Source organism: Brachycentrus maculatus, unplaced genomic scaffold (assembly GCF_059751285.1).
Source record: "Brachycentrus maculatus isolate JH-2025_06_01 unplaced genomic scaffold, ASM5975128v1 h1tg000263l, whole genome shotgun sequence".
Classification (NCBI taxonomy): domain Eukaryota; kingdom Metazoa; phylum Arthropoda; class Insecta; order Trichoptera; family Brachycentridae; genus Brachycentrus; species Brachycentrus maculatus.
Window position 1 is genome coordinate 1,372,848 of NW_028281014.1, and position 16,037 is coordinate 1,388,884.

A 16,037-nucleotide genomic window follows, 5' to 3' on the forward strand; every position below is an offset into this window, starting at 1 on the left:
ACCCATAGGTGAAACCCATCACCCATAGCAAAGACAAAATGAACGAATGGGTAACGACCAAAAGTTAATTGTTTTATAAGTTGTATAATTAGTTATTAGTTTTCCGTTTTTTTGTGTATTTTATGTTAAAAATAGATTTTTAAGTACCTATATAAAAAAAGAACTTCACCGACAAGCCACGTGAGGTGGCTTGGTGGGTCTCCGCAAAAAATGTTTATATACATATATTTATATATATATATATATATATATATATATATATATATATATATATATATATATATATATAATATATATATATATATATATATATATATATATATATATATATATATATATATATATATATATATATATATATATATATATATATATATATATATATATATATATATATATATATATAATATATATATATATATATATATATATATATATAATATATATATATATATATATATATATATATATATATATATATATATATATATATATATTATATATATATATATATATATATATATATAAATATATATATATAATATAATATATATATATATATATATATATATATATATATATATATATATATATATATATATATATATATATATATAAATATATATATATATATATATATATATATATATATATATATATATATATATATATATATATATATATATATATATATATATATATATATATATGTATATATATATATATATATATATATATATATATATATAAATATATATATATATATAACATATATACATATATACATATATACATATATACATATATACATATATACATATATACATATATACATATACATATATACATATATACATATATACATATATACATATATACATATATACATATATACATATATACATATATATATATATATATATATATATATATATATATATATATATATATATATATATATATATATATATATATATATATATATATATATATATATATATATATATATATATATATATATATATATATATATATATATATATATATATATATATATATATATATATATAATATATATATATATATATATATATATATATATATATATATATATATATATATATATATATATATATATATATATATATATATATATATATATATATATATATATATATATATATATATATATATATATATATATATATATATATATATATGTATATATATATATATATATATACATATATATATATATATATATTTATATATATATATATATATTTATATATATATATATGTATATATATGTATATATATATATACATATATATATATATATTTATATATATATATATATATATATATATATATATATACATATATAAAAGTTAATCATGTAACTTTTTGTAATAATTACATACTTTAGAGGGTTTATTGTTTAAACTTTTTTATCATTCTACTATACCTAATCATAGTTCGGCTGTCCAAACTTAAAACACAGTAAGGGACTTTTTTTGTAGTACGTTTTTTTTTGCATTTTTGTATTAAGTAGAATCTACTTACTCCAAAATGCAAACTCTACGTACTACTAAAAATAATGTCCCTTACTGTGTTTTCAGTTTAGACAGCCAAGTTCGTCATTGTATTACGCAACACATTGGACAGATTATTTGAGGTTAATCGTGGTAAACAATGGAGAACAATTGAAGACCTCAAACAACAGATTCGAGATGAGTGGCTCAAATTCGGCCGAACTGAACAATGCTTGCGTTTAAGTGAACATCGTCATTAAGACTAAGATCTCAAACATTCAAATTCAGAACGCAACCAGCCGCACTAGAGGCTAGACGTGTTTCCGTGCACATATTTTTTTTGTTAGAATGTAACGTATATTGGAATTTGTTATTTTTAGAAAATGTATTGAAATTAAATTTTTATAAATTTTTTTCTACTTCTTAACTCTTTCGGAGAAAAACGTATGTTTTCAAAACAAAACGGTTTTCAAGCAAAATATTCTATTACGTCAAATGTTACCTAGTTTAAAGAAAATTAATTTGGGATTTATAGTAAATTGGGCCTTAAGATGTAATTTAAAAAATAATAATATATTATTTAAATTAAATTACGAACAGATTTTTTAGTTACATGATCCGGCTCTAATAATGCGGCATTAACGTGACCATTCATTTTTATCGTCAAAACGGGACATCTACCAATTTTTACGTAAAAGTATTTATATTTAAAAAAAAACACGTAATTTTTCATAGTTTTTATGTATTAATAAGAAGAAAAGGAATGTTGATTATAAATATGAAAAAAATATGTTGTTTTATATTTTTCTGATGAACAAATTTTCTTAAGTGGGTTTGCTTTTAAATAAGAATGGAATTCATAGCAGGATTTTTTTATAATTTATCTTAACTAACAACATCGCTTTCAGTACTCCGACTTGTAATTGTGTTTTTTCTGTCGTTCACAACTTATTCGTCTGTGAAAATACTCTTTCTTCGGGAGTATATATACCATATGTTCCGGACAAGCATAAAACATATTCAATGATTACTCTAAAGTTTTATAAAAATATACTACAAACTGCCGCAGATTTTTTGCACTTTTTTATTGTTACCGTGCCTTGCTCGTTTTTCGTACCCGAAACTTTACTTGGGGACAACGGGACAGGCTATCTAAAAACGGGACGGTCCCGTTCAAAACGGGACGTATGATCACCTTAGTTGTAATGCATCTTTCATGAGTAATAATCAGAAATGTAAATGTACCACCGTAGATGTTTTTTTTTATGTGACATACTTTAATTTGGTGACAAAAAAATTGAAAATACTGAATCGTTATTTTTCGCGGGCGTTTCCAAATTACCGGATATTATGCACCATCCTGTATATCCAAAATAAAAATAAACCTTCTAAAGCTTACATCGCTAGATGGAGACAAGCAATATCACAAGTTAATAGCTTTCTTTGCAATCTCACACTCGTTAACCTCAAAAGCTAATATATTATAAATTTTAATATTAAACTTAAGCCTCAATGACGTAAACAGAGCATCTCAAAGTCAAATATAATAATTTGAAATTACGAGATTACATAGCGGAAAAATAAATGAGCGCTTGAATATAACAATTTAATATGTATTCTCATTTTATTTTGGGCCTAAAAAACAAAGCAAGTTGAATTTTATCATATTTTTTCATTTTCACAAACTCAATTATATACGTCTATTTTTAAACAAGAGTTAAAAAGTATTTTTTTATTAATTATTCAATTAATAAGAAAGTGTGATGTCAGTAGTTTTTACGACCGCAGGAGTCAGAATCTCAAAACTTGGAACCCTTGGTACCGCGCCACTAATAATTTTGCTTTGTTGGGTAATATATCCAAAATAAAACAAGGTTTGTTGGATTGAATTCTACATTTATTTATGTATATGTTAATACATGACGCGTTTCGTCTTCTTAGGACATTATCAAACACTGACTGAAAATATTTACAAGGACATTTTGTAAATATTTTTAGTCAGTGTTTGATAATGTTCTAAGACGAAACGCGTCACGTATTAACATATTCATATATAAATGTAGAATTCAATCCAACAAACCTTGTTTTATTTTGGATATACATATTACCCAACAATTCAATATGGAATTCTACCAACTGTCTGCAGTTACAATAAATAATTTTGCTTCTTAGCAGCAAGCTCTCCAATGTACCTACCTACATATATTCTATACAAGAAGTTTTGTAAGTAAATAAATCTGCAGTCATTACTGGTTAATCATTGTCTAGTAAGTTGTCTGGTAAGTAGACTCGTTGTCTACATGCCTGACCCGAGGTGCCCTACTCACCATATCGGTGTGGTTAAGGTTCAAATTTCAATGCTGTCTAATCTGGATTCCATTCTAAACAATGTGTAGTATAATTACCTGTCCCGTTTGCCTTTACTATTGATTCAATAATAATAACCAATTAGAGCCATTCAAAATGTGTCAGCAACGCAAATATCCTCCAAAGAACAAGAGACAGTTGCTGACTTATATCAAGGTCCGGAAGGTATCCTATCTGAGACATGTGCTAAGAGAAGTTCGAGCTATTGCACCTAATCATAAAAGGCAAAATAGAGGGTGGGCAGAAGACAGATCTCCTGGCTCCGGAATATACGAGTTTGGATGGGGATCAGGACCGTCAAGGCACTGTTTAGAGCTGCCCAAGACAAGGACAATTACTCTAAGTGATAGACGACATCAAGAGGATCTGACATGACACGCACAGAAGAAAAGAATAACAATTCCCTTTTGCTTTCAGGGTAATCAAAGATGATGAGTGCAACATTTTGCAAAACCTGTCTCGTGATGAGTTCCGTGAGTTCCGGACTCTTGTAATAGACATGGTTCTGGCTACGGACATGTCCTTCCACTTCCAGCAAATCAAGAACATGAGGAACATCCTCTCTCTAGCTGAACCTAGCGTGGACAAGTCTAAAGCTGTATCCCTAGTGTTGCACTGCTGTGACATCGCTCACCCTGCAAAGGTACTTATATTATTAATATTTTAAGCACTAATTTTGTTGACAATCAACTATTTTGAAATGTTTGTTATGTTAGTATATCCACTCACGGAGATTTTAATGAACTGGCTTTGAAACGTACCTGTTTCTTCATCAGGATCATCACTACACCAGCATACAAACAACGCTACACACCATTTCTGGTTCAGAAATGCATCATTTATGGTATTAAAAAGGGCTATAACTCAGTGATATTTTGCTAAAATTTAAGCAACCGGTTGGCACCTTGGTGATCACTAGAGATGCATTGAATATTTTGTAATTATTTGTCATATTTTACTTTTGATATTTAGTTGAAATACCAAATAATAAACTACAAACACTTATGGTAGACATACACTAGGCCCACAAAAGGGGTCGCATGTAAGCGGAAGTGTGTAACTTTATCAGAAGCAATAATCCAATGATTTAATGGTAAAATAGTCTACCCCGCCGACTCAGGGGTCAGCCATTTGAAAGCGTGTGCTCCCATTTGCTCTCCAGTTTGTACTGTGTTTTACATATATCGTAGTGATCGGTGGCTTCATGGTAATGCGCTAGACTTCAAGTCAGAATAATATTCCAATGTTTTAATCATTCCAGTAATTATTGAAATTGTGTAAAAATTCCATCTCCAAAATAGGACAGAAAAAAACATATCTTAACAACCACCTCTTCGAATCCAAATTATTGATGTCAAATTTAAATTTAGTTAATGGCTGATTTTCCAAATTATTGATATCCAATTTAGATTTAGTTTGGCAATCCAAATTATATTTAGTTAATGGCTTGGCAGAGCCGGTGTGAACCCATAGCACCACATCACTGGTTATATCCATTTAATGGCGAAACACTATAAAAATAAGTACAGTAACATCCTATAACATTGAGATAGGTACCACGTTGTTAGAGGGAAATTTATATGGGTTTAATGTTTTTTAAATTGTATTTTTAATTTTAAATGACTTATTATAGTCATTTTTGGTGGTCAAAATGTAAAAATACAATTGAAATCATTAACCCCATATAAAGTTCCCTCCAATAACGCGGTACCTATCTCAGCGTTATAGGGGGGTTTACTGTAGTTAATAACCTCTTATTCTGGGAGCAGACTGTACTGTCTCGCAATACTGCTATATTGTCATACTATTAGCGACAGCTACAAAGACAAAATCTCACTTAAATCAAATTATTTAAAAAGTATAAACTTCTTTGATTCCTTGATTCAGAGGTCTTATAAGATTCTATAAGAGTCTTTACCAGGCACTAGATAGGTTTTAATCTTATCAACATTTATTCCAGCGTTGGGACATCCACCACCGCTGGACCATGCTTCTTCTCGAGGAGTTCTTCCGGCAGGGAGACATGGAGCAGGAACTCGGGCTTCCGTTCAGTCCCCTGTGTGACCGCAACAACACGCTGGTGGCCGAGTCGCAGATTGGGTTCATCGACTTCATCGTGGAGCCCAGCATGGGAGTCTGTTCCGACATGCTGGAGTGCATCCTCGGGCCGCTGCACTCGGGCTGCAAGGCCCCACAGGGCTCCCCGGGGGGCCATGAGCCTATACACGAGGAAACCGACCCACCCAGACCAAAAAATGGTTATTATGCATTATATTATTATACAAGTACTAATCCACTGTCAATAAATTGATCATAAGTCCGCCTCTATGGTGTAATGGTAAACGTGTTTGGCTACCGTGCTGGAGTTCCTGGTTTCGATTCTCAGGGTGGGGTCAAATAAATACAAGTGATTTTTCACTCTAATATTTATTCAATATTACCCTGGACGTACCTGAAGCAGAGAGCTGATTACCTTTCCTTCATGTGTTATTGATCAAGATAACACTGTGTTTATAAGATTCAGTGCCCTATGCACCATCGGGTGCGAATGAGGGTTTGAAGAAGATATTATTATACACATATAAATCCATCATAGGAGTTATTATTTTTTTAATAAACATGGCAAAATACCATTTTCCACAAAATTAAAAATGCATTCAGTTACTATAGTGATGTGAAGGTGTTATAATATTAATTAGATCTTGTTATTCCAATTAATATTAAACCGTTGTGATGATAATAGTGAAAATAAAATAAGCAAGCAACACAGCACCCTAAAAATCCTCTTCTATTTCTGCTGGAATCGTTACTTATTTTATAAAATACATTACTTATAAAATGCCTACATTCTTCACAAATCAAACTTCATCTTCATTACCATATGGTAGAAGGCAAAATCCTTAGTATCAATGTCAATATCATCACTTTTACTTGTTTGTTGGCATCTTTTTCTTATTCGCTTTTTGCTGTCACAGTGGGTTGGGATCTGGATGGTAAATCATTTCAAATCTACATTCACCTAAATGAACCAATAAATAATTTACCTATAGGATATTGTGATGCTTGAATATATGTAGTACAGTGCATACATATTACTAATCAACTATATTGTAGCAGGTCAAACCAAATTCAAGATCAAGAAACCGTGGGCAACATGCCTTGGGGAAAATAAGAAAATTTGGAAGGAACAAGCTACCAAAGGTAAAATAATTCATCTTTTAAGGATAACATTATTACATATTGTATTTTGACCCAATACAAAACATAAATAACAACAAGTTTTAGTATTTTTCTATTAAATTTTTCCGCCTCCGTACTGTAATGGTCAGCATGCTCAGCTACCGTTCTGGAGGTCCCGGGTTCGATTCCCAAGGGGGGTAAAATAAATATAAGTGATTTTTTCACTGTCACATTTATTCAATATTACCCTGGACTGGTACCTGAAGCGGAGAGCTGATCACCTTTCCTTCATGTGTAAACGATCAAGATAACACTGCGTTTATATGACGCAGTGCCCTATGCACCATTGGGGTGCGGATAAGGGCTTTATTTTATTTTTTACTTTTAAATTATTTTATTTTATTGTGAATTATAACATATTAATATTTTCTGTATGTCAGCTCCTTTTGTAGTAAAAATTTTATTCAATGCTTTAATATGTTACAATGACTAAATTACCATTTCTATGTTACTTTTTGTAACTTCACATCACTCAAAAAAAAATTAGGATGACTGATAAAACCAATAACGCCATAATATTCGCTATAAATGGTACTTCCTTTATCAACGTAATCGATGAATAAAATATTGTTCGCATCCCAAAATATAGAGGCCGAAACCTTAACAGCTGACATTTGCATTTTTTGGGCGCTTTTCCCAGGCTCCTTTTCACTCAGCTGACTGCTGATTTAACTCTGGAGGGTAGTTTTGGATCCTTGTTTCATCCATTGCGCTGAAACAACTCCGCTCTGAATTGTCAACGTTTTATTTTTTATCAACTGTGAACAAACGCATCACCTACTTGTTGTACTTGACAAATGTTGATATGCATTCTGAGATATCTTTAAGGTATCAACTATCAATTTTAATTTACAATCGGCCAAAACTGTCACCCCACAAACTTATGTAGCGATAGATTATGATGATTTTGCTGAATATTACAATAATTAAAAAACAAAATTGATAAACACCCAGTGCTTCCTGCCAGGACCATCATTTTCTAGTATTTTGTTTTTACTCTTGTAGATATATAGATGATATACCGCAAAAACTATATATTTACAATTACTATATGTGAACATTATTTTTTTTAATCACAGATGCGGAAATCCGAGCCCAACAGACCCAAGCCCAGAAAGAAGAAGACCCGCCCGTCGCTTCTGAAGATTGATGTTCAAGTTTCTTTTCTTCCTTCCTTAAAAGAATTCTGAAAAACTAATACTCATATTTATATAACCCGCTACACAAATACATTATTATGATTGTGTGAAATGTAAATATTGAGAAATTTTAGTGTCATTGCAGAAAACATTACTTTTTTTCTTTTCGAATTCTATCGCTTTCATCTTATGGGATACTTTATAGGATAATTTGTTAAAATGTATGTCATTTGTTCACTAGAAGCCATGGTTCCGCACAATTTATAGCCTAAGAAAATAACTCGCTTTCATGAGAACTAAAAAGATACCGGTTGTCTTATGTTTCTGTATATATTAATTAAGATTGAAGTGTTTATGTTTCCATAGTAAAATTGTATAGATAGAATATATTAGGTTGTCCCACAAGTAGTGTGGTAGAATTCTTGAGCTGCAGAATACGCCGCCAATCCTAGAATAGTCTTTCCTTGGACTGTGGAGCTGGTTTCTCTTTGGTGTTAACCCATTATCTATGACATGAAAAAATGTTATAAAGAATACATTTATTGTATCTAGTTTTAAAGAATGTGAAACATGGTTCGTTTTTCAATCATCAGATGGTCAAATGTTCATACATCTTTTGCTCACTTTGTATCCTGATACTAAGAAATTAAAATACTTCGCATTGTCAAACAAATATGGCAATAATTACATAAAATATACCACATGGCATATTAATTTAATGTGACAAATACCAATTACTTATGGGATGACCCAATATTTTTACTTTCACAAATGGCGAGCTTTGTAACCTTGACTTTATCATTAAAATTTACATTGCGCCTTAAAAGTAGGTAGAAAATAATAGGATTTCCTAATTGAAATAATATGATCTACATAAATATGTATTGTGCGCTTATGGAATGTCCATTTACAAATATTTATGTCGCAGAAGTTATTATGATTTTCACTTATATCTTTTTCACAACGCATAATAGTAAAAAATGATATAAGTATGTTTAAATTATTCAGAATGTGCGAGTAATACATTGTTTAAACTTTCACATAATAAGTTTATAAATAACTACACTTATAAACTTATTAAATTTTTTTATCTAATCAATTGATATTATTTTTGTCAGCAGGTCTGAAAAAAATATAATTATTTTTTACAATTTATTTCTGTTTTGAAACTTGATAAATTATAAAATACTTTTGTTTTACGTTCCTATTTATTTATAATTTTACTCTCTAGCAATCGGTAATATAGTAATAAAGTTTTTCTCATTTATATTAAATATTTTGGACGTGTATACAACACCACAGATCAATATGATTGGGTTATCCTTATGACCAAGTTGAATATACATACTAGACATATGAAATTCTAATATTTGTAAGAGATATATAAACTAGACCTCTAATTTTCTTAGATTGGCTTATAATTTTATAAAAAATATTTGAAAAGGATACCTTCATTTGATCAAATGAGTACCAACCAGAACGCCTGGATAGAGCTTAAATTGAATATCTATTTATATATAAAATATACATTAATTTGTAATAATACATAGTTATTCTCCATTATACGAGAATTCAATTATTCTTACTGAACATGAAATAATGACCTGTAAAATTGATAAATGGCTGCAATTTTTCAATTGCACATATTTATTTCATTTCATTACAAATTACAAAGTTTATATAATATTCATGAAATACCTTCCGAAAAGCTAAAGTATACCTACTACTAATATAGAAACCTTTAATTATATAAGTAAAAAAATAAGTAAATTAAGTCCTTGCATGAAACATTATCTAATTGGTTTTAAATATATAATATAAACCAATAGCATGTGGAATTTACCCAACATGATCTGACCCATTTTTGCTTTATTTTCATATATGTACTAATTGACAGCCATTAATATTATAATAAGAAATACAAGAAAAATATTATTAAATTGTATTGTACAAGTAGCGTGTAAATCTTCAACCTTTGGCTTTAACTCGAGTAGTTGTCGTCAATTCTGTATTTGCAGAAACACATCTTTATATCTTTATATTCATCATGTATTTATCAAATTATTTTTGTTCAAGTTCATGGGCAGATTTACTAATAGCATACATATTACGTACTGTGAAATACCGAGTACCAGTGTAGTCAAAATATTTTAAAATATCAGAAACTAACAATTTCAATTTAGGCAACTTACCGTGAATTACTTACCAAATTACCATGACTCAAAATAAAGATTGGTATAATACACCTTTATGTTTCCAGTAATAAACTCTTTTCGTAAACTTGTATGTCCAGGGCTACCAATAATCAACTCACTTAATATATATATGTTTACCCGAAAAAAATAGTTGATCATATGCTTATTTGTGAATTTCATAAAGAAAAAGCAAACAATATGAATCAGTTGCTATTATTTTGTAGTTGTGCCGTCCAAAATTCTCCATATTATACTTGATGCATTATTTAGTAATGTCTGTGCTTTTGTGTAAAAACATTCAGTTTGAATGTGATTTATGTGTCTTTTTATTTAGTTTTTGGCTTGAGGGACCACTCTTACTAACTGTATCTATCAGCGCATCTACTCCTATTCGGCCTTTTAAAGTAGAAGCAAAATTATATTTTGTAATACGGCGGGGAAAGTGGGTATTTCATTATACACAGAGTGGCCCAAATAGAGACTCGATGTGCTGGTAGGTAGTCTAGTCTAGTTTAGGTACCGCCAGCTGATCGGGAACATAGCTTTATCAAAATGTAGTGTGTACAAATATATATATTTAAAGTAAATGTCTAATTATTATCATTGTCATTAAAAATGTATGAATAGGTAACTTTATATTCCACAAAGTGGATTTTATATTAGTAGTTGCATTTGAACATGCAATATGTGTTAACGATTAAAGTATATAAAAATAATTAAAACATGCAATCTTAATATGTTAATCCATATTTATAAAATTGTTTTGTGACAATGTTTGTTAATGGATATAGCTTGAAAGGGATTGTCAATAGTTTTGGTAAAAAACATGTTCTTCTTATATTTAGATTAAGAGAAAATCCATGATAAAACTATTACATTTGTTTAATACCTAAAACATTTGAGTTTCCAATATTTTTGTCCGCCTCCGTAGTGTAATGGTCAGCACGCTCGGCTACCGTTCTGGAGGTCCCGGGTTCGATTCCCAAGGGGGGTAAAATAAATATAAGTGATTTTTTCACTGTCATATTTATTCAATATTACACTGGACTGGGTACCTGAAGCGGAGGGCTGATCACCTTTCCTTCATGTGTAAACCATCAAGATAACACTGCGTTTATATGACGCAGTGCCCTATGCGCCATTGGGGTGCGGATAAGGGTTTTATTATTATTATTATTATTATATTTTATAGTTGAAACTGTAAAAAATATTAAAATTGGAAAATATTAAGAACTAAAAACAGAACAATAATAATCATTGCTGATTTCTAATTTTTGTTTGTCATATAGTGCTATTCAACACATATTAAGGATTGTTGATTCATAATTAAAACCTGATCATAACCACAAAACAAAACAAAAATTAAGATCATCCGAAAACTCAATTTCACGAGTTCCAATTTTATTTATATAAATTAAAGCTGCCTTTCCAAATATTGAATTCCAAGAGATAAAAAAATATTGGGTTACTACATTTGAAACAAAACAAGAAATATTTCTCAATTACTTAATTAATAAATGAATATGCTTTTATCTGGAGTTTCACTCAAACTGATGACAACCCTTTTCAAGAGACTCATTCTATCGTTTAAATATATTCAATGGACTGACTGTCTTACATTATTACAGACTGCAAATTATTTATAAATAATCATTTCAAACAGTCACAAGAAACATGCATCTTCAATGTGGTGCCAAATTATGTAACTAGTGTATAACTTTCGAGTAAAATAACAGCCATACACCAAGTAATAAAAACATGGTACTGATGCCATAATGACCAAAAGACATATCGTATATATTTAAAAATATACAAAAAGAAAAAAAAGTTGAAAGGAATATAAAGGCCTAAACCAGATAAGCAGGAAATGTACAGTATCTACTCAATGAATTAGGGCCACCCATTATTTTTTTGAATACTCTGAAATCTTTTGGATTATTACATTTATTTTACATAAATACTTTAAGTTTTTTATTGACATCTAATATCATGTATATTACCTTCAATAATATGTAAAATATACCTGGATTATTTAAGCGTTTACAAAATTTTAAACCCTTTTTCTGAGAAAGGTCCCTAATTAGCACAGGTAGACAGATAGATGAAAGTTCAAAAAAAAGCCCTATCTCATTTATTAGTGAAGTTTCTTGAGTTCTGATTGTTGTTTTGTTCAGAGAGGTTATATAGTTATCGTGTCTTGTGAAAAAAACTTAATTTTTAATTTTAGTTCATAAAGTATAATTTTTTTTTGTAAACACAAGTGTTTTTTTTGAAAAGGACAAAATGGGAAAAAGTAAAGACATTTCTGAGGAAAAAAAGTCTAGTGTTATAGTGCTACTGAAATTAGGAATACTATCTAATAGAGAAATTTCAAAAAAAGAAAACGTTTCTCGTCAAACAGTGGACAAAATTTCAAAATCAATAAAAAATCAGTCACCCGCCACCAGCAATCAGCGAAAGAACTGTCGTAAGATTAGAAAAACAACACCGAGGACTGATCAAAAAATCGTTCAAAGTGCCTTAGAAAACCGAAGTGCATCAGCAAAAACATTAAAAATAAAATTGGAAGAAGAGGGTATAAATATATCGGTATCAACACTGAGGCGACGTCTTTACGAAGTAAATCTGAAATGCAGGCGCCCTGTAAAAGTACCAAAATTGACACCACGAATGAAAGCGGATCGATTAAAATGGGCCAGGCTACATCGAAATTACTCGGTAGATGATTGGAAAAAGGTATTTATTTAAATTGAATTTTCAACATATCATTTTAGTCAATAAACTTATATATTTGAATTAAACTTAAATTTTCATTATTTTTCAGGTCATCTTTAGTGATGAGTGCCGGTTAGAAGCCGTGACAGAGAGCCGTCGATTCGTCAGGAGAACACCAATGGAACGTTACAATGAGGCCTGTGTGGTTAAAGTTATCAAACACCCCCCTGCAACAATGATATGGTCATGTATTATTAACAATTTACCTGGGCCGTTGTTTTTCGTGGAAGGAACAATGAACCAAAATTCCTATAAGCAGGTCCTCGAACGAATTTTATTGCCCTTCTACCATACACTCGACCCAACAGAAGGTCCATACACCTTCATGCAGGATGGGGCACCTTGCCACCGGGCTAAATCAATAATAAAAATTTTGTCTAACAAAAATCTGCCTTTGCTCCCCTGGCCTGGAAATTCTCCGGACCTTAATCCTATAGAAAACGTATGGAGCATGTTAAAAAATAAGGTATACTCATTCTCAAATCCGACAGTAGACTGTCTAAAAAAAAAATTCAAAAAATTAGGTCAGAAGACGAAGAAATAAAAAACACGATAAAACAGTGCATTTTAAGTATGCCAAAAAGAATTGAGGCAGTTATTTCTGCCAAAGGTGGAAATAATAAATACTAACTATATTTATATGAAAATATATGCATAATTTAAGCGTAATAAAGTGTTCTTGTGTAAATAAAATTCAATGTTGTTTTATTCAAGGTTTTCTCTGAGTTATTCCTGTTTGAATTGAGAAATTGCGCGAAATTCTGCGTGGCCCTAATTCATTGAGTAGATACTGTACAACTCAAATTGCCATGACAATGTATAAATATTCTACAAAGCTAAAAATATATTAATTGCGTTGAAATCAAACATCCAAATTATTGTTACTTTATTTAGATATAATCCCTTCTTTGTAAAATGTCCATAATTTATTTATTTAAACATGTATCTTTACTAATAAATGCGTAATGTAATTGCAAATATTTATCATGTATATAAAATAAATTATTATATGTAAAATAAAATCAAATTTTATATTCCGGTGTTTTTATTTCACATTTGTATCAAAGGAATACATGAAAAAAAAATACATTCAACCCAGTATATATTTGTGTGTTTTTCCTAGAACATTTATTTGTATGACTAGACCTCGAATATCGGAAGTGTTTCTAGCGCAGGTTAGGGATCCAGACAAACAATCTCCCTTCTTCACGGGAATGGGGTCCTTCAAGTAAAACACGGTCTGTTTCCAGTGTGTGGGGGTGGCTTCCGGTCCAGTAGAGAAGGTAACAGGACAAGGTAGGTTGAAAAAGGTGTCAAAGTACCCAACGAAGAACGACAATTCACCGTCCCTTAAAACATCTAACTTAAATTCAGAAGAGAAGTTCACAGTGTTGACCGTACACGTATTTAAATCAATATTACACAGTTCATAAGATGATGTAATTAAATGTCCCGGATTTACAATGTCAATACTCGCTTCTCTTATGACCTCACTTTTCATACAGTTCATTTTATACCCGTACACATCCGACCAGCAGCTAATGAATTTGTGATGAGTTTTGCGATCGCCACTTCCTACGAGACTAATGTTACATCGATTTGGCAATAAGACACCTCCGGGCTTCAAATGATTATCTCGAGCATAAATAAAACTGTCCAACATGCCTTCGAACAGCAAAAAGTAACCCATCCATTCCGACACTATAATGTCAAATTTTTCTTTTAATTTGGTATCTTCCAGTCTGCCTTTAATAATTTTTATTTTATCTTGGAGATTATTTTCTTGTACAATGTCCATAGCGTTGTAAACTATGTCAGATTGATCGATTGCAATAACTTGTTTGGCACCAGTAGAAGCGGAAAACATAGATAAGATCCCGGTTCCGCAACCTAAATCCATCACGGTTTTATCCTTAAAGACTTCGGAATTATTCATAATTGCAGATTTATATGATTCTGTTCGAACTTTGTCAAACAGCATGTCGTGGTGAATTCCAAAGTGAGCGTACGTATTAAAGTACCCTTGGTCATCATCTATATTCACTTTGCCTACGCAGTCCAGAACTTGCACTGTAGAATTTGGAGTATCTCCGCCCCCATCGTTAATAATGTTATGCATAGACCTCTTCATTGTTTCCATGTCTTCTTTTGAAAGTGAGAGAAATGTGTTGGCTTCATCCAGTTTGGCAGTTAGCGACTGAATAGTCCTCTGTAACTCAGTAAAATGTGCTTCGGATAATGTAACCAGTCCATTCTCGACATTAGCATGAAAAGCCGGTCTCGGAGATTCAACACCTTCATTGAGCGAATCAAAATCGAATGTGAGCCAATCTTCCTCCCTGATAGGTTTTAAATAAATGTCATCTATCCAGAGAGGTTTGAGAGCACTCGTAATAGAAATAGCATCGCATTTCGTTGTTCTTATATAGGTTATTAGCTTTATATAAGAATAAAAATCCATATTATGCTTTATTTTAAGGAATGAAATATCAAAGTTATGGACAGACTTGCAATGATCAAAGCCGGCGTTTACATGTGGAAATGTTTCTTTACAAAAAAGACACTCCAATTGGTTATTCGTTACTTCCATTTCTTCCCACTCATCTTCTTGGAAGCATTCTTCGTCACTACTCAGATCTGGCACGTCTTCCATTTTAAAAAATATACACTTAAATAATATATTGATTATGATTTTTTATCACAAACACTTTTGAACACGAGTTACTGCGATATGTCAATAAAATGAGGTTAAACTTTGCTGACATAAACACATGTAATGTGCGCCT

At 30.4% G+C, this 16,037-nt stretch overlaps 2 protein-coding genes across 4 annotated transcripts in view; one reads left to right on the forward strand and one right to left on the reverse strand.

Annotated features, from left to right (window-relative positions):
* LOC148305716 (dual specificity calcium/calmodulin-dependent 3',5'-cyclic nucleotide phosphodiesterase 1A-like) overlaps window positions 1–12,344 on the forward strand; it is a 356,882-nt gene extending 344,538 nt beyond the window's left edge. For 2 of the 3 annotated variants that reach the window (XM_088266283.1, XM_088266282.1), the window contains exons 11-14: window positions 4,320–4,545; window positions 5,863–6,160; window positions 7,020–7,103; window positions 8,222–12,344. In XM_088266283.1, coding sequence (XP_088122409.1) covers window positions 4,320–4,545; window positions 5,863–6,160; window positions 7,020–7,103; window positions 8,222–8,292 — 679 coding nt within the window. In that variant the 3' untranslated portion in view covers window positions 8,293–12,344. Of the gene's footprint in view, window positions 1–4,319; window positions 4,546–5,862; window positions 6,161–7,016; window positions 7,104–8,221 lie in introns of all 3 variants that reach the window. The other variant, XM_088266281.1, reaches the window with a different exon arrangement.
* A 1,916-nt stretch (window positions 12,345–14,260) lies between these two features.
* Window positions 14,261–16,033, reverse strand: Art3 (arginine methyltransferase 3). The gene has a single exon (XM_088266288.1). It carries the CDS (start codon window positions 15,902–15,904, stop codon window positions 14,342–14,344), a length of 1,563 nt encoding a protein of 520 aa, XP_088122414.1. The 5' UTR covers window positions 15,905–16,033; the 3' UTR covers window positions 14,261–14,341.
* Between the last annotated feature and the right edge of the window lie 4 nt (window positions 16,034–16,037).

Excerpts from the sequence above, each read along its gene's own strand:
- Art3 (XM_088266288.1), bottom strand. The coding sequence starts at position 15,904 with ATGGAAGACGTGCCAGATCTGAGTAGTGACGAAGAATGCTTCCAAGAA.